At 38.6% G+C, this 22,321-nt stretch overlaps 1 protein-coding gene across 17 annotated transcripts in view; it reads left to right on the top strand.

Moving 5' to 3' along the window:
- GRIK1 (glutamate ionotropic receptor kainate type subunit 1) overlaps positions 1-22,321 on the top strand; it is a 356,985-nt gene that overhangs the window by 281,202 nt on the left and 53,462 nt on the right. For all 17 annotated transcript variants that reach the window (XR_011534030.1, XR_011534028.1, XR_011534029.1 and 14 more), the window contains one exon: positions 21,426-21,533. Coding sequence is in view for 12 of the 17 variants with exons in the window: in XM_008522573.2 (XP_008520795.2) it covers positions 21,426-21,533 (108 nt within the window). In the remaining 5 variants the exon portion in view is untranslated. The remainder of the gene's footprint in view (positions 1-21,425; positions 21,534-22,321) is intronic.

Here is a 22,321-nt window from a genome sequence, read left to right as displayed (position 1 = left end):
CTATCTGCTGAATTACTTTTTATTCCCTAAATGGCATCATAGAAGAGTAGGATGTTAAAGTTTAATGGAACTATGGCAAATTGCTTAATTCCTTCATATTGCAGTTGGGGAAACTGAGATCAAAGAGTAAGCATAACAGTCTCTGAACATCAAAAACAGATCAGAGAGAACCTTTGGGTCCTCGTTCACTGGGTGTGTGTTCTTTTTTGTTTATTATTCTAATACACTTGGCCATCTTCTCAGCTGAGTGCTGTCTTTGTAGTCAGAAAATATGGGTCTGGATCCATACCTTGTACATCATTAGCTCTACATACCTCACACCCTCATCTCATAAGACAGAGATAATGATTCCTACTTCACACAGTTGTGAGAATGAAAGGAACAGCTTTTGTGAAAACGTACAGTGTATATAACATGGGATTGAGAGAGAGTTTTCGAAAGATTACATATTTTGTAGCACTGTTTGTATGCTTTTTGGAATGATCCAACCAGAGAGAGACAAGTTGATAATGAAAGAAAGAGAAAAACTGCTGGAGCAATGTCACTGTATAGGTGAGAGGGGAGGGAGTCTGGTGCACATGTGGATACGAGTATGGACGGTTCATTTCTAGTAACAGGAGGGAAACTAGAGAAGACGAGCATAGATGCCAGCAGTTAGGTCAGTGGGTATGGCAGTGGAAACTTGTTGTTTCTCATTTCTCAGTAAGATAGAAAGTAAAGTCTTCAGCTGAGAATTAGGATGAACAGTCAGGATTCCCAGTGGCAATGAAAAAAGTGTGTATCAGCCATGTCATCTATATTGGAAAATTATTCCAGAGTAGAACCATTTAATGAAGGAAAAAATACCCATCCATACTATTTACCAAGATTACCCTGAAACGTTTATTCTACAATCAGTATCAAGCAAGATGTACCATGTGCAGGGAATTGTGACAAGAACTGTACCTATAAGACAGATGACTTCAAGGAAAGCAGATTGCAATATGAAGATAGACCCGAAAGCAAATAAATGCCTTCCTCTAAGCTGAGTGTAGGCTAGAAGTATCTTTAAGGTACAGAGGGGTCACTAGCGCAATAGGGTTCTTCCATCTGAGTTGCTTTGAAAGCCTTCTCAGAGGAAATGAGGGTTGGTCTCAGCTTTCAAGAACGAGTTGGAGTGTGGCAGGCAGCATGGTGGGGAAGGGTATTCCATAGCTGGAGACTGGTTGGTGGCTGAGAATGAATTACAGTAGGATGTGAAATAATAGATGATGAGCAGAGGCTGGTTCATGAAGGACCTTCTATGCTATGCTAATGATTTGGAACAATTCTCTAGGCCAGAGATTCTCGAAATGTAGTGAGTACTAAAATCACCTGAAGAAAGTGCTAAAATACAGTTACTTCCCTGAGTCAACCAACCTCCAACTTGGATCATTCTTATGCCAGTTTCAGAAAGTTTGCATTTTAGGTATCAAGATGAAGTTAAATTACGTTGCCCATCCTCTATCCCATGTGGATTGTGTAATTCATCACTAACCAATCTTGTGAGGTACATTCTTGCTTTATATTGTACGATTATCAAGTAAACTTTCATTGGTGTTCACAAAATGGAGGACACTAAAAGAGATATTAATAAATCTAAGCCAAAATAAGCATGGCCTCTTGCCCTCCAGATGTCACATCGAAGTGAAGATCTAACAGAGAAACACAGAGCAGCGAGGAACTCATGCTGAGGAGAAGGAAGTAGAAGGAAAGAAAGAAGAAAGGCCTGGATCAAACCTTTCTCTTTCCCTAATTTTCAGAACAGCAGGGGAGTTGGAGAGAGAGGAAAGGAAGGGGCATTGCAGAGGGGGAGGGCCAGCCTCTTCAGCATCCTCCCACCTTTCCTTCTGGTCCTACACGGGCCAAACAGCAAGTTCAGCCCACAACCAGGGCTTTAACTGTCTACGTTACTGAAATTAGAAACCAGTGATTTCAATATCAAGCTAATTATCACTTGAAAATAATATTTGAATACTGACTCCCTTTATGTGCAGCCTACGAAGAAACGCTCAGAGGAAAGGATGAAAACATTCATTGTTGGCTTTTATGTAAATCAATGATCCTAAGGTTTGCCTTGGAAAGTCAGGTTTTGACACTAATAACTTGAGCTGACCTTTTGGGTATAAATGTCAGAGATATTTTACTCATTCCTTCCTTTCATTTATTCCATGATAAATACAGCTTTAAATTTTCTGTGGCATGATAAATAAGAGTAAAGGCAATGTCTTTTAAAGGAATCTCTTTTTTCCCCCTTCTAAATCCTACATCCTTTTAAAATAAGTATTCTAAACCAATGGCAATCAGGCTGGTAACAATCTTATCTAATTATCCAAATAATCTAGACTTACTCAAATAATCTAGTCATGATTTATGACCAAAAAAACCAAGTATCTAATTAGGCAGTGACAGTATTTGTGATAAAAATTCTTCTGAGCAAGGAATTGAAAAATAAACATTTTTCTGAATCAATATGGATGATGTGTGTGATCACTCTCAGATGTTTTAAAAGACAATTCCTGCAATCACAAAGGACTCAGTTTAAAAGAAATAATGAAGATTTGTAAAAGTGACAAATTATTGACCTAATTTTGAACCTTGACTAAGTTTGCTCCATCCACTGAGTTACACATGTTCGTTTCATCTTGCTATTATTGGAAATGGAAACAGGGCATCTTTACACAAAGCAACACCTCCAGCCAAGAATTGCCGTCACCCTCACAGCCCTCACGTTTTATCAACAAGTTTTGCCAACAAAACGTTTTGAAAATAAAGACAATGAATGAAATTCTCCCTGTGAAAGGTAACCTGAGCGCTAGACAATTATTCTGCATATGTTTAGCTTGATAGAATTCCTATTTCAGACTTTGGGGCAAAATATGTTGACAATTACGTAGGGTCAAACTTACCCACTAAGTTATACAAGTGCTATGTTATAAGCTATGCAAGAATATTCATTCTATTTTCATTATTTCAGATATGAACTTTTAAAATTAATTATAACTTATGAAAAACTTAAGCCAAATAATTTCCACTTCAACTATTAATGAGATTATTGGTTAGCAAGAAGGTTCCTTATACCTATGAATTCAGACGTCAGTGTATTTGGCTCTTTAGTTTGGGACGATACAAATGCATAATTTGCCCCTTCCGCATTTTAAATTGAGAATGAAACAAAGAGTAATAGATTTTAGACCCTCTTCACTTTCCCCCCACCCCACACCTCATCCTTGAAAAGTAAATGTTTTTCTGTGAAATTCCTAATTACATGACAGGATTTCTGTCAGGTGTCACACTTGATCGTTCTGAGGAAGAAGCTGAAATTTCTTACCATTTTCTGTAGGTCATCCTGGTTCTCTCAGCAGGTATCTGAGCAAAGCTTTATCTTGATTCAGAAGTGACTTTTTTATTTATTCCTATTTCTTTTTGTCCCTGGCTATTGGGAGGTTAGAATTTTGTCCTGTCTCAATTTGAAAGCTGGTTTTCTACTTTTCATAATGTAGGAAAGTACTTTGTCAGCCAAATCAACTTACAATTGGATTAGTCACTGTACCCAAAGCTTGTAGACTTGTGGAACCAAGAGCAATTACTTAGGATTTTAAATGATTTGCTAACTTTCATACCATTTAAGTAATTTATGCTTAGGTGAAAAAGGGAAGTAAACACGTCCTGGTTTTATGTCAACTCACTTCAGTGTCTTTCCTCAGAACAGTGACAATTTCCGGCCCCAGCCTAGGGACTGGATGGTGCTGTGAGGTTCCTGTTTCACAGCTGTCTCCAATCCAAGGCAAACTGCAGACTACCCTCTGGCCTCAGAGTAAAGCGCAAGTGAGATTTAAGTTCAGAAAAGGGCAGACTATCCGAAAGAGAATGAAATAGGTGATGAACTCTCTGAGCAAGTCTGACAAGAAGCTTGCCCTCAAAGGCTAGAGCATGTCCTCTATTTCAAAGGAATTTAAAGAAGGGCCACAGTGGAAGCAAGCCATCTCTCTCAACAAATCGCTTGATTGGGTTCCAATTCTGATTTTATTCTCCTCTCGTAACACTTCCACATGTGATGCCCTTGTCCCATTAAAACTGCTGTAAACCTTGCATGAGATCACCTAGTGATTTGCTGCAAGAAAAAGCCCACTCAGAACAGAAACACCTGCTACTTCTTAGTTAATATCCAACTCTTGAAAACTACAGAGATGATGCTTGCTTTTACCTGTTGGCTTACTCAGTATTGTTGGGGTCCCTATCCACATCCAACCTAGCATGTTTGCAGGTGGACACATCCTAAATTGGCAAATAACTTCTTCTTGATGTTTCAGTAAGCTTTACACATCCTTCATAGACACATGTCTTTATGAGGAGATTTACTTTATAGATATCTCTAAGGACAGAGACTGAATCCAATTCCTGCACATCATAGAAATCTCTGAGGAGTAAAGAGAACCATGACCATCTCCAGTCATTCTTTGATGCTTAGATGTGAAGAATATTTTAGCTCTCATTCTCACAACATTCTTGCAAGGTAGATTTTTGTATTCTCATTTGACAAATGAGGAAAATGGAACTCAGTTGGTTTGATCAACTTGTCCAATTGGTGAAGTGCAGAGAGGATTTGAATCTGGGACTCTGTGGTGTCAAATCCATGCTGCTTCTCCTATACCAAAACTGCTTCCATTAAGGTAATTTCTGTTTGGTATGTTTAACTGACAGACTCACAAATGGCACAGTAAGAACATTTTATTTATTTATTTATTTATTTATTTATTTATTTTTTTTGGTGAGGAAGATTGGCCCTAAGTTAACATCTGTTGCCAATCTTCCTCTTTTTGCTTGAGGAACATTGTCCCTGAGCTAACATCTGTGCCAATCCTCCTATATTTTATATGTGGGACACCACCACAGCATGGCTTAATGAGTGGTGTGTAGGTCCACAGCCACATCTGAACCCACAAACCCTGGGAGTGCACCAACTTAACTACTATGCCACAGGGCTGCCCTCACGCTGAGAACAGTCAATACAAGTTTTATGAAGCACTAATAATCTGCTCTCAGTGCATTGATAGTTAAATAGGAAAAGCCGAAAAGTAAGCAATCATTGCAAGGCAGAGTAATGCATACTTTAATAGGGAAGATTACAGAAAGCTATGGAAGACTCAGGAGAAAACCTAACCCAGTCCTTGGGGTTTGGGGCTTCTTGGAGGAGAAACATCAAAGATGAAATCTGAAGATTTTATATTAGAGATTTAAATTAGAGATTATCAAGATGACAGTGGAAAACTAGATTACCCAAGCCTTCCAAAGGGGGTAAATGGGATAAAGGGGGACTGAGGGGTTAATGAATACATATGGAATCAAGCCAAATGCCATAACACAATGACAAGGAAATGCAAATGCAAATGAGCATGGAGCAATAAAGGAGAACCAGATTTTGAATAAACATATTCTAAAGCAAATAAACTGCTGCAAATTCTCAAACACCAGGCTGTGCAGTACCAGCCCCGAAGGCTCCTCTAAAGGCCCTTTGGCCTGAGCACATTAAGGAGACAGGAGGAGAGAGTGACTCTGACGCCACGTTCCAAGCCTTTGCTAAGATGTGATTTATTTTAATACTAAGCAAAACATTGATGGCAGATGTAAGATGATCTTTTATTCCCTGTGCTCAGTGAATTTACATTAAATGGAAATAAGCAAACTGTCTTAGTAATTGGAGTGTGACTCCTTTGCAAGCAGCTTCTGGCAACATGCCTGTCCAGAGTGCGTGTAAAGGCATTGCCCCAGGGTAACTATGCTGTGGGTGGTGGTTGGGTGGAAGCTGTGCAGAGGTGAGAGCATCAGTAGTTGGTGCACATATTTTAAGAGCATCTTTTTATGAATTATTTGATTGTGTAGATCCTTTCACATCTCTTCCCAAATCAGTCAGATTCAGTATCAGTTGCTCCACTTGCCTAGAAGTACAATCTGGCAAGATCTTATAGGACACCAATATTGCTGTCTCAAATTCGGACAAGACTAAGAAACTGACTGTTGGCAACTGTATTATTGAAGGATGAAGCTTCACACTGTAAAAGGACCAGGTTCCCTTGCTGCCTTCTCAATGCTAGGCAGCAGCGACACTTCCGTGGATTCTATGTTGCCGTGTCCCCCTTCTCAGAAAAGTGTTTTATGTATTTTTAATGCAGTGGTAATAACATGATTAAAAATTAAACTGAAAGTGTACTTTCATTAATATACTTTCAAAGTAGTTTTCTAATTAGATATCTGGAAAGCCCATCTTTTATAATTGGTTTTTCTTATTTTAAAAGGTTTTATTCAATCATGGCTGATACTAAATTTTGCTCCATACCAAGAGAGAGAGAATGAAATTAAGCTGATCTAAATGAGAACAAGCCCAACCTATTCTAATTAACATGAATCAGTTGAACTGTAATGGTATCAAAACAATTGACTTTTACCATTCCAACTTAATTATTCTACAACAGGCAGAGTAATGTATGTGGCTTCCCGCTTAAAGCAATTTTGAAAGCGACATCTTTGAAGTATGGCACCAAGTGATTTTTTTCTCAGCCACCATTTGTGAATATTGTTTTAAAACATCATTAAGTCAAATAACCATAGTCTAATTAAGTCTTTTGTAGCTTTGAGGCGGTTTCATGAAATGCTGCGGGATTTATTTGACTCTTTTCTTCACTTGACTGAAAGTTCTTGAAAGGCTGGGTGACTCTAAACCCCAGAATCCTCATTCTGAGGAAATAAATGCTGCGAAGTATTTGGGTTGAAATAGTACTGCTTAATGTGATGTTAGAAAAACAAAACTGAAGGACTTACTCAGCAGTTCTGCCAAAATACCATGATATTGCTTTAGGTAAGTTCCATTCGCTTCTTCATGCTCCGATGGGCGGAGCTGCAAAAGGGTTAGTTAAGAAGTTGTAGGTAGATGAGTGCTTGGGATTTATAGCATAAAAAGCTGTCAAAGAATAATAAAAGACCCCTAGAGCTAAAATAAAAAGTAATTTTTTAAAAAGCTAAGTTTATTTGCCTGATGGACAAGAGAATGGTAAGTCTCTCAGGAAATGAGTTCAGCAAGTAGCCTGTAGCTGAAAGCAGTAGAGTGAGTGGAGAGGCAAAAGAGAGGACTTTATTCCGTGTTAAGATTTCTGAGCATTGCATTCTGATTGAGTCATTAGAGAACTAGACATTCCTTCCTACATTGGCCATTTATCTGGTTTAACTTTCCAAAGAGCAGTGTTAGTTTTCAAAGAGGTCCAGGATGGGTTCCTAAGACTGTTGGGCAGCAGACACTTGTGTAAGCATGTGCTGCAAATCTGGGTCAATTTCCAAACCAGGTAGAGGAAAGAACAGAAGGGTCAACTCTCAGAGAGTGTCCCGTTCAGCATCTTCATGTTTACAAGAAGACAGGAAAGCCCTGTGAGGTGAAGTGATTTTCCCAGAACCACAGAAGTCTTGCTACTTACAGGGAATCCAAAGTTATAGGAGACTGAGCTTGGGCAAAATAGGGCTATCATATTGTGATGCAGGGAGAAGCACAAGACTCTCTGACACTGGAAGGTTTAGCGGAGAAGGAGGGGCTCATGCTATTTCAAAATAACTTCTGATTAAAGCATGTCATTTTTGCATCTTCTAAAGTTGTAGTATTAAATATAAGTTTCTATGGAAAATCTTACCCAGAAATTCAATTTAATTGGCATTTGCTAAGTATATTTTATGCATGTAATACGGTTAGGTGCAAGAAGAGTGGTGATCAGTGAAGGTAAGTGGTGGACACAACACTGCCCCTGACTTTAGAGAAGCCATAATCTGGAGGGAAATATACACACTTAACTGCTATAATGTGGGCTATACTAGGATATACAAATAATACTATTAAATCTCGAAGGAAAAGCTAAACACTCTACCTAAAGGGCTTGAGAATGGTCTTAGAGAGGAGGTGACATTTGGACTGACATGGATAGGTTCTTTTGCTCATTGAACAAGTATTCAGTGAGTACTTAGTAAGTATCAGGCACTATCCTTAGTAATTGGGATACATCAGTGAGCAAACAGATACCCATCCCTGCCCTTGGAAGGCTGACAGGCCATCACTGAGCAGTATGTCTAAGAACATGTGAGGGGAGAGAATTCTAGGTAAAGGGAGTAGCAGGAACAAATTCATGAATTATGAATGTGCACAGAGTCTGGGGAGGCATCCACATGGTTGGAACACAAGGTTCACGTGTAGCCATTGGGGTAGAATATGGCAATAGATGGGGGTGCAAAGGACAGTAGGGAACAGCCTTAAATAGTATGTGGGAGGAGGGGATTTTATTCTCTAGGCAATTGAAAATACTGTTTCAAGGATGTGCTCTAATGAGGAATCTGAAACACCAAGGTACACTATGTTATAACTGCTATGATTGCTGCTTTGCAGTACTGCTTGAAAATGCCTGGAGATTAGCGTAAATGCCTCTAGGACTGGCAGCATCCAGGGGTCCCTGGACCATGCACATAGTGCTGAAACTTCCAGATCTCATTCAGATTCACATTAATGTATGAGCTTTGGACTGCTATGGCCATGCGATGGGTTTTAGTCTATCACCAGGATAGTGGTCTGTAAAGGGAACACTGGCAAAAAAAAAAAAAAAAAAGACAAACAAAACAAAATTGGTTTGGAGCCATGCTAGGGATTGATGCCTAGATCCCGAAAGAGGAACCTATGAGGTCAGTGTGACCCCAAGAATGCTTATAGCAACTCGGATCTCTGGGGGTTAATCTATTTTCTCAGGGCAAGCACAGACTTTGAAAAGACTCCATGGATCTCCTTTGCTTACAGTACACCAAAAAGCATTCTCCCAGGAGGGTCTGTATTATTTCTAAAACTTTCCTGGAATATAGGGTAGGAGATCCAATCAGTTCCTGCCTCACCACATAATGACAGTGTTTCGCTAGATCAATACTATACAGAGAGCCTTAAGAGTATGTAGTTTTTCAAATCTTTCTTATCTTCAATGACTGATTCAACCTCAGTCTTCTCCTAAAAACTGCACTGCCCATACCAGCCACAGCTCACTTTTCCCAATTCTGTAAAATTTTTGTCACTGCTACTCATTAACTTTTTAATTATACACTCCCTGTACATAGACAGATAGATAGGCAAGTAGATAGATACCTTAATCATCAGAATGTGAACTCTGTCAGAACTGGAATCAGATTCTATGCTTGACAGCTGACTGACAAGTGTTGGGTGGAATTATTCAGCAAACACAGGTAATGTAGGGTCTATGGAGTTGACAAGCTTTGAGTCCTATTTCAGTAATTCTCAGAGTAGAGTGTGAGGAGCTTCTTCATCAAAATCAAGTGGGGTAGTTGTAAAAAGATTACAGATCCTTGGCTCCCACCTCAAACAAATATCCCAATGACCTTGTGCTCATTAAAATTTGAGAGCCACTGCATTAATATAATTGATGATATAAGGAAGCAGTTGGTTTTTCACTGACAAGCAACGTAGAAGAAGGCTCTGAGATAGAGGAAGGTTCATTGCAAAATGGGCTATGAGTAATCACATATCTACGAGGAGAGTTAAGGAGTTCTTAACTACATCAAGATAATAAGGGAACTGGATTTTTATTGAGCTTCCTTCTGACAGTTCTCTGCCAGATGCTTTGAAGAATTATCGCTTTTAATCTTTACAACAACGAAAAAAGTATTATATTTGCAAATGGAGCTTGCAGAAGGTATGTAACTTGCCCAGAGTCATCTAGCTGATCAGAGATAGAGGCAAAATTCAAACCCATGTCATTTGATTCCAGAGTCAAGTTCTTCCCAGTACACAAGGCTCAGACATTAAAACTTGCTAACAGTTAAAATTAACAATCATTATTTGAAAGGTATCTGGTTTACAATGCCAGATTTATGACTAAAATTTGTCTGTGAACAGTATGTGAAAACCAATGAAATGCCTATTAGCAATATCCTTTTTATTTTTAAATTCAATATGTAATTTTTTTGGTTAGTCCCGTAAAAACACATTAACTTACAGTTTTATTAAACTGTCCTATTTACTTGAAAACTTTGTATTTTTTCATATAGCTGTCTGAATCACAAATTGGCTATCATATGCTGCTATGTATTATGCCTTATAAAAGTTAAGGCATCACTGATTCCTAAGAAAAACAGAAAAGGCGATATTTTTAGCTTGGTGAAAAATGAGACAAACAATATACTGAAGAGAAGGAAATCTGAGAGACATCCAGGAAGAAGATTCGAAGAGAAAAGACCCTTGTAACTGGAGATAAAGGACTTTAAAACATGCTCCACAGACTTGCAGTTAAATTTTAAGTGAGCAAAAGTCACCCACATTTATGGTAAAATGTCAATGAACAGCCACACACAAGTAAATCCAAAATGGAAATCCTAGAACGTAGGACCATCCTGGGACCCATTTAATCCACCAGGCGGCAGGTAGAATTGGCTTCTGAAGGGCTGCGAAGGGCAGTGATAGGGGGAAAATTAGAGGCATTTCAATCAAAATTAGCATAATGCCAAGAGTTCAGACACTTTCTAGATGGCCTCCTTGTTCTGAACTCTTATAGCCATTGGAATACTGTGTTTAAGTGGAGGGAACTACACACAAAAAGCTGATGGCTTCTTTTGTTTTCACTCCTGCGATAGCACTTTCCGTTCGTGTGAAAGTGACTTTGGGGAGAGGCTTCTCTGTGCTAGATGTAGCAGAGACCAAGAAAGAGGACACTGGAAGCCAGGGCAGAGGCTGTATTCTTTCTAAATGAACCCGGCAGATCCAAGTTGAGTCTTTGGACGACTCAGACTACAACCACGCCACTGAGTTAGTGAGAAGTCAGGATTTTAGTGCTATTTAAATTTTTGTTTGTCTTTCCTTTTTTATTTTCTTGGCATGAGAATATCCTCTCCTTGTGCAAGGCAGAATCTAATGTGAGGACTTACAATGGGAGTAATAAGCCCACACCTCTTCATGTTTTTTCTCATAACCTTATCCATGGGAAGGCAGTGTGATAAAGGAGAAAGAAGACGAGGCAGTCCTGGTCCTGAACCCCTCCAGTGCATCTTACTAACTGTAGGATCTCTTTCTTCTTCATTAAGATGGGGACAATCCTTCTTACCTTATCTGGCTGCAGTAAGGATCAAATGAGATAATACAGCACACAACTAAGCATTTGTCAATATATAACTTTACAAAGTTACCAACATGACTCTCATGCAAATATAAAGTAAGCACAAGCCAAAAATACGTTTAACTCCTTAAGGATGGAACCAGCAGGATGGTAAAGCTGGTTCAAAGAAGAATTAGAGGAATAGTGATTATATAGTCCACCAGGAGAGGCAAACTGAAATAGGTTTGCTGAGTTAGAGACAAAATGAATGATCGTCCTACAGAGCAATAAAACAATAACTTTGAGGTTATCTTTTGTACCAGACATGAATTATTTGCATCTCTACTGGACAAAAATCTACAAGTTAACATAGAATTTCAGAGTCTTGACCTTAAACAGCAGAAAATAGTAAAAGAAACAAAAGTGCAATCCTAGAGAATCAAATCATCCTTCAGTGGGCTTGTTCGACAACAATCCCATATGACCTTGAAAGGACATGCAGTCACCCTTTTGTCTTATTTCCAAGTTTTAGATAATTTGCTCAACAGTTCCTCTTGCACCATAAATAATCTCCAAAAATTATTCACACTAAAAATGTCTGGTGTCATTATGTTTGGATCTGATTAGTTTACAAGGGTACAGTAAGAGGTGATAATTAGCCACATAATCCACTTTTGAGTATGGCCGCAAATTCAGAGCTACTGTTTCAAGCCACTACTAAGACCAGAAAATTAACTTCGATATGGAAATTTCAAAGAGTCTCTGATTGCATTTTCAAAAACCTCTCTTGTTCCAGAAATGTTTTTGTGGCTCTTATTGGCTCTTTTATTCCAAGGTGTAGTCGTGTTCTATTGCTGCTGAAATGAATCATCAAAGACTTGGTGATTTTAAACAATGCAAATTCATTCTCTTGTAATTCAGAGGTCTGAAGTCTGACACAGGAGCCAGCCCTGATGGCCTAGTGGTTAAAGTTTGGTGCGCTCCACTTCAGCAGCCCGAGTGTGGTTCCTGGGCACAGAACCACACCACTCATCTGTCAGTAGCCATGCTGTGGTGGTGGCTCACATAGAAGAACCGGAAGTACTTACAACCAGAATATACGACAATGTACTGGGGCTTTGGGGAGGAAAAAAAAAAAACAGAGAGAGAAAGATTGGCAATGGATGGTAGCTCAGGGTGAATCTTTCCCAGAAAAAAAAAAAGAACTAAGGAAGACACAGGGCTTAGGGGGAAAAAAAAAGTCTGACACAGGTCCCACTGGGCTAAAGTCAAGGTGTCAGCAGGGCTGGTTCCTTCTGGAGGCTCTAGAGAAAGACCAGTGTCCTTGCTTTTTCCAGTTTCTGGAGGCCTCCTGTAATCCTTAGCTTGTGGATCCTTTCTTCTGTCTTCAAAGCCTGCAATGTAGCATCCTTCAATCTCTTTCTCTCTGTCCCTCTGCTTCTGTCTGTCTGACTCCTCCTGGGCCCCTCTTATAAACACCTGTCTTATTACGTTGGTTCCATCCAGATAATGAGATATTATCTCCCCCTTTTAACATCCTTAACTTGATCACATCTGCAAAGTCCCTTTTGCCATATTCTAGGTTCCAGGGATTAGGACACGGACACTTAGGGATGGGGGTGCATTATTCACCCTACTACACAAAAGCAAGAAACTAAATCCAAGAAACTCATCTGCATGGCATTCCTATAGTACCTATATATTTGGTGAATTTCTCTCTTTGAGATCCCCAACGACTGGTAGATTTCCTCTTCTGCCGGGAAATGACCTTCTTTATCACCTATAAGTCTGGGATTCTGTAAATCATAGAACAAATAACAGGTCAATTTTATGAGAGGGTTTTCTGGACCTTGCTACTACATACTTGTTCCTTAATGGTGGGTTTGCTATACCTGATTAAACGAGATTTGTTCTCAGATATGAGAATCCTGGTATGACTTATTTATGTAACCAATTTTTCCAACTATATCCTGGTAAAAACAGAAGACGGATTTGGCCGATCTTATGCAAATAACCACATCGCCATAAAAACTAGTGAGTTCTTACTGAATTCTGAGGGGTTAGGAAGAATAACGTGCCATTTATGGGCTACTACGTTGAGGAGTAAGATAAAGAAAGGATGTCTTCACTCCCTTACTAGAACTTTTAAAACTGTATCAGCAATACTCAAAACCAAATGACCACAATTAGATTTCCCTCCACTGTTCATCTAACCCTACTTTTAGCTTGTACATCTGGATGTTGGGTCAGCTCTCTGCTTTCGAAGGTCTTCTGCTCTGGACCCACAAAAAGAATTCTGGAAATCCTGATTCAGTGCTCTGGTACAGTCACAGTTGTCTAAGTAATGTCACTTTAAGCTCCACAGTTTGTAGCAGTGACTCCACTTCTTAAAGTACCAATAGGGCAGAGTATCTGGCACCATTTTTCCATGAGGCTCTGAGACTGCCATTGTTTGACAGAATCCGTTTCCAGTCTACAGCTTATAGCAAAGCCTTCAGAAAAACATGAGAATGAAGCAGAAAGTACTTGTTGGTGATGGAAAGGAAATGCTATCTGAGCAGCTTATATAGAAAATAATTTCTAAACTTGTATGTCTTCTTGTTAAAAGCAGACTAAATACTCCAAGACCAATTGTCATTTTAAAAGAAAGAAAACAAAACTCTAGTTCAACACTCATATAGCATTTGGCATAAAAGGATTCACAAACTTAAAATATGCATCCTATTAATAAACTCATCAAAAGCAGGAAACATTGCCAAAATTTTAACGCAGTTCTTTGCTTTTATTCAGACTTATGTGCAGGTATTATGCTCCAAGGCAAATAAAATTCAGCTCCTTCAAACCTTCCATACTATAAACACGTGCTTTTCTTTTCACTATACTTTTGCATAATTTGGTACATAATTTTCTCTTTACCTTGTAAACAAAAGCATAGCCTATTACCTTGTATATATGAACATACATAATGCAGCCCCCTAAAGTCACATGCATCCTTTGAATAACTTTTTCAAAGTGGAAAAATAAACATATTCATTAGTATGACCCAAAGTCACAGCTTCTCTATAATGTATAAAAATATATATATATACATATATATAGAAATACATGTATATATGTACATATATATATAAGGTGACCAATACATCAGTATTATCTCTTATTAAGAAACTACCTAGATATCCAAAGATTATCCGTCGATTAACTTGATTTAATGTTAGCTCAGGTCTTAAACTTAATAAGGAACTTAGAAATTATGGTTAAACTGATATATAACAAAGTATAATTACTGTTGATATAAAAATTTTGTCAAAATCCCAATTCAATATAATTACATACATAATTTTACATCTTATTCATTTTAAACGTTACTTAGCAATGCTAGCTTATCTAATCAGTCAACTAGCATAAGAAATTTAGGAAGTTCAGATTAACTAGCCTCCTCGTCAGAAAACAAAAAACAAATCTGTGAAAAAAGGTGCACTTAGACTATAATTCACACTGATAAAATTGGGGGAAAGACATGTCATGGATTTTTAGCCATTTTTTTAACTCAATTTTTTTTAATCAATTAAATGTGGTCAAAGATTCACTTGGGTTCTTATATAAAAATGCTTCTGAGTTAGCACTTTCTGTGATTTCTTTTAAGAGTAGCATATATATATCTGAAGACTTGAGTTTCTCTATATTACGGGAATCCTGGGAATGTTAATATAAAGCAATCAAATATGTAAATTTTAAAAGGATCCTTTAATTTGTAAGTTTTTATAGTATAATTTATTAATATTTTCTGGAGGTAGGAATAAATTTCACACTCACACAATGAGGTAAAGAAACTTTTCTCATTTCTAAACATAAGACACAATCACTGAGGGTTACAGATTCAGTTCTACAAGATTTGCCGTGAGTTGAAAGTAAACATGGACCATAAACATCATGGGGACAGAATTCAAATGGTGGTTCTCCTTTCCAGTGAACGTGAGACATAATCTTGCTCAGATAAAAGAAAAAAGGCTAACAAACCAAGTTTTCAGTCATCTCTCACCCTACATACAGAGAATTAGATTACCTTTATCTACCTGAGAGGTCACCACATAATCAAAATAAAATGCCAGATTCCCATTGTCATCACCAGTGGAGGATGATTTAGTGGCCGTGTGTAAATCAGATTCACATACACACAGTTTGCTTTCCTGACTATGATCTTGAGACTAGACTAGCATTCAAATGCTCACTAGTCCCTGGACCTCATCATGGCCCAAACCAGGAGCTATTGAGACACAAAGTGCTCTCTTGACTATGCACCAGAGATGGCACAGTAGAGATGGCCCAATGGTCTGAGTAGACATGGATCTACCGGTCCTATTCAGCCAGTTGTGGAAGAAAAATGGCTTAATTTATGAGTTAAGCAAGATATTTTCAGATTGACAGACATGGGCAAAAGTCAGAATCAAAACACAGAATCAGAAGAAAAGAAATGGAAAGAAAAAAATACTATAACAAAGAGTCATCAAAGGTAAATTCTCTTACTGCTTGGGATTTCCTCCAGGACTGGAAAAACAAAAAAAAAAGACATTTCTGAGCTTAAATGACCCATAAAGTTGGCTCTGGCAGGTGAGTTCATTTTGGAATCTAAGTAGGACCATCCCCAAAACAAACTACAATTTTAAAATACTTATAAATGTGACTCTAATACGAAATCAAAATGAGCTAGGGTCAAAGGTGTATTTAACCTTGAGAGAACCAACAAGATGGTAAAACGTTTCAAGGAGATCTGGAGGAACAGCGGTTTTAGAGGTCACCAGGAAAGTCAAAACTGGTTAATGAACTACAGGGCAATAAAATTATAATTTGAGGTTCTCTTTCTATTAGGTAGAAATCACTCACATCTTACAGACTGACATTTTATAGAATCTAGGCCCTAAACAATAGTAAAATGAAAAATTAACATAGTCTCTTTAGAGGATCCAATCATCCTTGGTGAGCCTGCTAGACAATGGCCACTATGGTGAAGAAAGGCCATGCAGTCTTTTCAGTTTTTTCCTTTATTTTCAAGTTTTGATAATCTTTTTTTTGGCTGAGGAAGATTCACCCTGAGCTAATCTGTCCCAATCTTCCTCTGTTTTGTATGTGGGACGCTGCCACAGCATGAACACTTACAAGCAGTGTAGGTCTGCGCCTGGGAAACGAACCCAGTCCACCAAAGTAGAGTGCACCAAACTTAACCACTAGGCCACGGGGCTGGCCCCCGTAAGTTTTAATAATATATAAAAAAGTCATTTAAAAAGGATTTCCTTCCCTCACTTTGATCCTATCCCCAAAGAAGCTAACTTTGGGTTTATCATGAACCTTCTATTTAGAATATTTTTGCAAGAAAGCATAGTTTCTAATACATGAATGAAGAAATGCTAGAAACTGTTGTTCTTAAAAGATCTCATCCACCAGAAAACCACATTCTCTCTTACTCTCAAAAAAGAAGTCCCAGGGGCTGGCCCCCTGGCCGAGTGGCTAAGTTCGCCTGCTCCGCTGCAGGCGGCCCAGTGTTTCATTGGTTCAAATCCTGGGCGCGGACATGGCACTGCTCATCAAACCACGCTGAGGCAGCGACCCACATGCCACAACAAGAAGGACCCACAACGAAGAATATACAACTATGTATCCGAGGGCTTTGGGGAGAAAAAGGAAAAAAAAGAAAAAATCTTAAAAAAAAAAGAAAGAAGTCCCAGTCTTTCAGTAAGAAACAATTAATTCCCCAGGCAAACAAGAATGACCGTGTCAGGGAAAATTCTACGAAAGGGGGGCTTTATGTTCTTTTACATATTTAATTCCCCTTTAGGAAAAAAATGAATAAAAACAATCATTTTAACTAAATGAAGGTAAAAGTTGGCTATTACAAGAGTCTAGAGTTAAGTACTAGCCATGTACTCACTTGATACTAAAATATACATATTATATCTGGACAATAAATACCCTGAGAAAGAGCATACAAATAAGACGTCAATGAAAGCTTTTGTTTTTCTTCTTTTATCTCTTGATTTCTGTCTCTGGGCCATCAGAGAATGTGTCTGACAAGAGACAAAAAAAAAAAAAAAAAAAAAAACAGCATTTGATTCACTTGCTGTTAAGCAGTATGTGTCAAGAGGTCTACTGCAGGGTAGAAATTAAAGCTATTTCCTAAAATAGGGACAATAGTTTAAGTATTGTTTTCAGTTATGTATACTATAATTGTCCCATGTGCAAATGCTTCTACATAAGGCAAGCAAGTTGTAATTATGAGTAATATAATTATATATCATTATCTAAATTGTATATGCTTCAGCCCTGTCCCAGAAAATGGATTCCTTATGGATCTTATTCATCATATCCAGGAATTAGTCAATGTCTATTCAGCCTAATCAATAATGCATTGGTGATTGATAAATGCTTATCAACAATTAGTTTGCAAAAAAAGAAACCAAAGAACATATACAGAAATGCTCATCTAAGGATGGGAAGCAGGAAGACACAAGAAATTGTGACAGTAAGGGACACTTGACTTTGAAGGTCAAAAGATATTTCAGTTCAGTAAAAAACCAAGCAGGAAGTCTTTGTAGATATTCGAGGCAGGGAAGGAAGCATTGTTAAGAGCAGAAAAAGGGAACTTTTTTGCCACTTGGGTGATCAGGGAGGAGAAGCGAGAAGAGGGAATTACTCTGCACCAGTGATTGGAACACTAAATTCAAGAATAAAACCAATGCAACAGAATCCAAACAAAGGGACACAAAAGACACACTTAGTGGAAATGAAATTGGATTTCTAAACTGGGTTTTAAGACCCCGCTTTGAGCTGTATGCTACATCAAGAGATAAATGCTACCAATCCTGCACATATTCAGAGAGCTCCGTAAACTCCGGACAATGTATCAAATTGACTCACAGCATGACCCCCATGAAGGAAAACTTGCCTTTAGGAAAAAGCTTTCTGAAAATCCTATAGATCTTAATGAAGATAACTACCTCCTTCCAAACAGATCAGGAGGAAGGCTAGAACTGCACACTTTTAGAAGCATGAAGAAGGCTGAAAACTGACTTAGTCCAAACCCCTAACACTGTAGAGATTTCCACTGAACCAGTCTTAGACAAACTGGTCTCTGCTCTCAGGCAGATGCTATAGTCCTAATGCAGTAGCTTATTTAGCGACTCTCATTTAACCCATCAATTTACCCCATCAATCCCAGAAGCCAGCCTTCAACTTGCAAAAAGGAGATTGTAATGCCAGGAGGTGAACCAAAATATACACAAGAGAATGCTCCCTACTTGCATACGACATCGATTTTTTTTGTCCCGGTGCAGATATGTGATTACCTGTATCTCAGCAAGTATAACCACAGGTGTTACTATTGACCATAAAAATATACCATCTCTTTTTTTAAAGCTGGTGCTAGTGTTTGGCACTATGATCTCCCGTGGCAATAAACTCCGGAGACGAAGTCCTGGGATCTGAAGAAGCATTACTTACGTGTTATGGTACTTTAGCAACTCACATTTAGTGTCATTGTACAGATGGCTTAGAAGAGAGTGGCAGGCCTTTCCTGCCCGTGTGTCATTTCCTGACATTAACTTGTTTGAACATCGAGCGTTATCAAGTGATACAATGTACTTCTGTTGTGATATCCATTCCACTTGAATGGTAGCCAGAAAATAAGTTTTGGCTAATTGTGTTGCTTCCCGACAATTAAGTTGATAGCATACTCTTTACGTAAGAACTTTGACGGCAATGCTTTCTTCTAGAACCTCTGTCCACCCTGCTGTGGAACTGTTTCTATTAATATTTAACGGTGTACAAGATATTAGAATAGAGAGAAGAAGGAATTATGCTGTCTCTATGTTCTTACGTGGGCATACGAATATGTTTCCACAAATTTTGTTCTATGAGAGCTACCTGCTAACCAACCCCCTGCTTACAATCTTGACCGTGTCTGAGTCCTCCTCCCCAGGTCTGCTAAAATGATCTCCCTATAATGCACATCTGCTCATGACACTTCTAGTCTTAAAACACTCCACAGATTCCCAGATGTTTAAAGAGCAAAGTTCAAGCAAACCAGCATGATTCACACCTTTATGAACACGGGTCTACTTGCATTCCCAGGCTCATTTCTCTTCATCTCTCACCTTGCACTGTGGATCCACGGCAAACATAACTTATTCTGTATTTCATGCTTTTACTCAGACTGTGAATCTTTGCTTGGCCAACTTCTCATCCTGTGAGAGCTCAGGCATTCTCTCCTCCACGAATCTTTTGCTGACTCTGTCTTTCCCTGCAGGTGGAATAAGTCCTTCTTCTCTCTGCTTCTGTCTTCAATTACTGTGTGCAAATCTTTTTCCTCGCACTTTGATGCTTCATTGAAATACGTTAATGCGCTTGTTCCTACTCAACTGTAAACTGTTAGATGCTGCATTCCCAGATAGTTTCTGGCACAGAGAAGATGAGAACCAGGAACGCCGGTAGCGTTAGTCTCAGTCCAGGGGCAGGAGAAGACCGATGCCTCAGCTCAGTCAGTCAGGCAGAGAGAACAACTCTTCTCTTTCTTTGCCTCTTTATTCTCTGCAGGCCGTCGGTGGATTAGATAATGCCCACTCACACTGGGGAGGGCAATTTGCTTTATTCGGTCTACTGATTCAAATGGAAATACCCTCACAGACACACCCAGAGATAATGTTTAGCCACGTATCTGAGCCTTCCATGGCCCCATCAAATGGACCCATAAAATTAACGATCACAACCTCAAATGTAAAGTCAAGGTTTAGACTAATTTGTACGTGGCATGAATCCATTATGTACTTTATGTGCTGGGGGAAATTGCATGAATACGAAAACTGCATTTTGGGACAATGAATTTGATGTTGATTTATACAATGAAATACAGAAAAGACTAGACATGTGAGTCCCGGCACGTGAGGGAATAAAGGCCAAACTCTAGAGTTATGAATGTGGGAAAGGAAAATAAGAGGTAGTAATATAAATAATCATTGCTAAAATTTTAAATGCTTTCAATGTGTTAAGAATTGTAAGTGCCATTTAAATCTTACCAAAACCCTGTATGGATCTAACACTGAAATCTGAGATAAGTCAGGTTCAGCTTAAGTAATTTGCCTGAAGTCATAGTTCAGAGATTCAACCCAGCTGTGATAAACTCACACTCTTTGCACTGCCTTCCCTGCCTCTTGGCCAAATTGGTAAAAAGTTTCAACAGACACGCATGGTGTGAACACTGCAGACACCCTGTAACTCTCAGATGAGCAATGTGACTTCTGTGAAGGGCAGGCATTCCTTTGATTTTTAGTTCCTAAGATGATATTGATACACATGGTAGGCTGAATTGTGGCTGCTCCGGAAAGATAGCCACATCCTAATCCTTGGAACCTGCAAGTGTTACCTCATATGGCAAAAACAGACATTGCATGTACGATTAAATGAAAGATTTTTGAGATGGGGAGACTATCCTGGATTATCTGTGAGGAACTTTAATGCAATCACAAGTGTCCTTATATGAGAAAAGTAGAGGGGGATTACACAGAAGAGGAGACGGCAATATGACCACAGAGGCAGTGAAGCTGCCACAATCCAAGGATTGCTGGCAGCCACCAGAAGTAAGAAGAGATGAGAAGCAGAGTCTCCCTTGAGCATCCAGAGGGAGCGTGGCCCTACAGACACTTTGATTTTTCCCAGGGATACTGATTTTGGACTTCTGCTTCTGGCCTCGAGGACTGTGAGAGAATAAATTTCTTTTGGCTACCAAGTTTGTGATAATTGACTACACCAGCCACAGTATACTAAGATGATGCCCAAATGGTATTGGAAGCTCTAACTCACAAACATCCCAAAAAGTCTATAATATGTCATTGGATTATATCCTTTTCATAGAGAAAAAAATGATGGGGAGAGAGAGCACTTCCCCTGGGCAATACCTTGAAAAGGGTTTAAATTGACCTTGGGAAGCAGAATATTATGACTTCCCAGCCTTTGTTTACTCCCTGTGCAGACTATTTCACAGTCCTTCTTTCCATGCTGCCCGTTTAGATTGCTACTATTACAGATTTGACTGATGTTCAGATGTTAGAACTGACAAAATAAATGAGTGCTAATAAAACAGTGAAGTGTTCTGCTATTGAGCTAGTGAACCAATGCAGTGGTTTATAACACCATGATGAAAGCGAATAATTGGATACTGTGATGGATTTGAGGTGTTACAGTTTTGACGGTGTTGGGATTATGATGTGTAAAACAGTAATGCCACGTTCCTTTTGTCCATAGGCTCGGTGGGATGGTTTGACTGGGCGTATCATCTTCAATAAAACCGATGGCTTGAGGAAGGATTTTGATCTGGACATTATTAGTCTCAAAGAGGAAGGAACTGAAAAGGTAACCTCCTCAATAATAGATTATTAAACCAAAATAAAGGGCGCTGCTCAAGCATTTTAATTGCACATACAAGTAGGGGAATGGTAAAATGATTCTCTCCATGTGTTCATTTATGTCCAGTTTTCTAGAGCTCCCTCTCTGATCTGTAGATGGATGTTGATGGGCCTAGATTCTTAAATCACAAGAATGTGAAAGAAAATGAAAATAAATGAATGTTTATATAGTGCTTGGTTTACATAGCCAGCATGATTATGTTATACATACATAACCCTATGGGGGGGGGGGGTGTCATTAACTCCATTTCTCAAAGATTTTAAGAAATTCAGCTTAGCTTTGGAAAATCAGAAGCTGCCAATGATTTATCTTCAGAATGGCACGCAAGGGTTACTTAAAAATGAATTTTAATTGAGTTCCATTTTGAGGTTGGTGACAGAGGGACAGAATAAAATAGAATAGAAAAGGCTTACTGGAGCAAACTAACTTTGTAGCCTTAATTTTAGGAGAAAATATGTCCCAAAATGTATTTTAATGTTGGGTTCTGTGTTTAGGATTATTTTAGTGGTAATTCTCAGTCTCTCAAAGTTTAAGGGCCCATTTTTGTTACTATGTAGAGTTATATAAATGTAAACTATTAAGTTAAATAATCAATGAATTTGGCTCCTCGGTATATTTTTTGTACCAATTTTAGTATTCATAGCTATAATTGGAATTAATTCACACTTATAGTGTGAAGATTTTGCCCTTTAAAACTTTAAAGAAAAAATTTTGAATCTCCCAAAACAATCACC

The sequence above is a fragment of the Equus przewalskii genome, chromosome 27, assembly GCF_037783145.1.
Source record: "Equus przewalskii isolate Varuska chromosome 27, EquPr2, whole genome shotgun sequence".
Lineage (NCBI taxonomy): Eukaryota > Metazoa > Chordata > Mammalia > Perissodactyla > Equidae > Equus > Equus przewalskii.
This window is presented reverse-complemented; position numbering and strand designations above follow the sequence as displayed.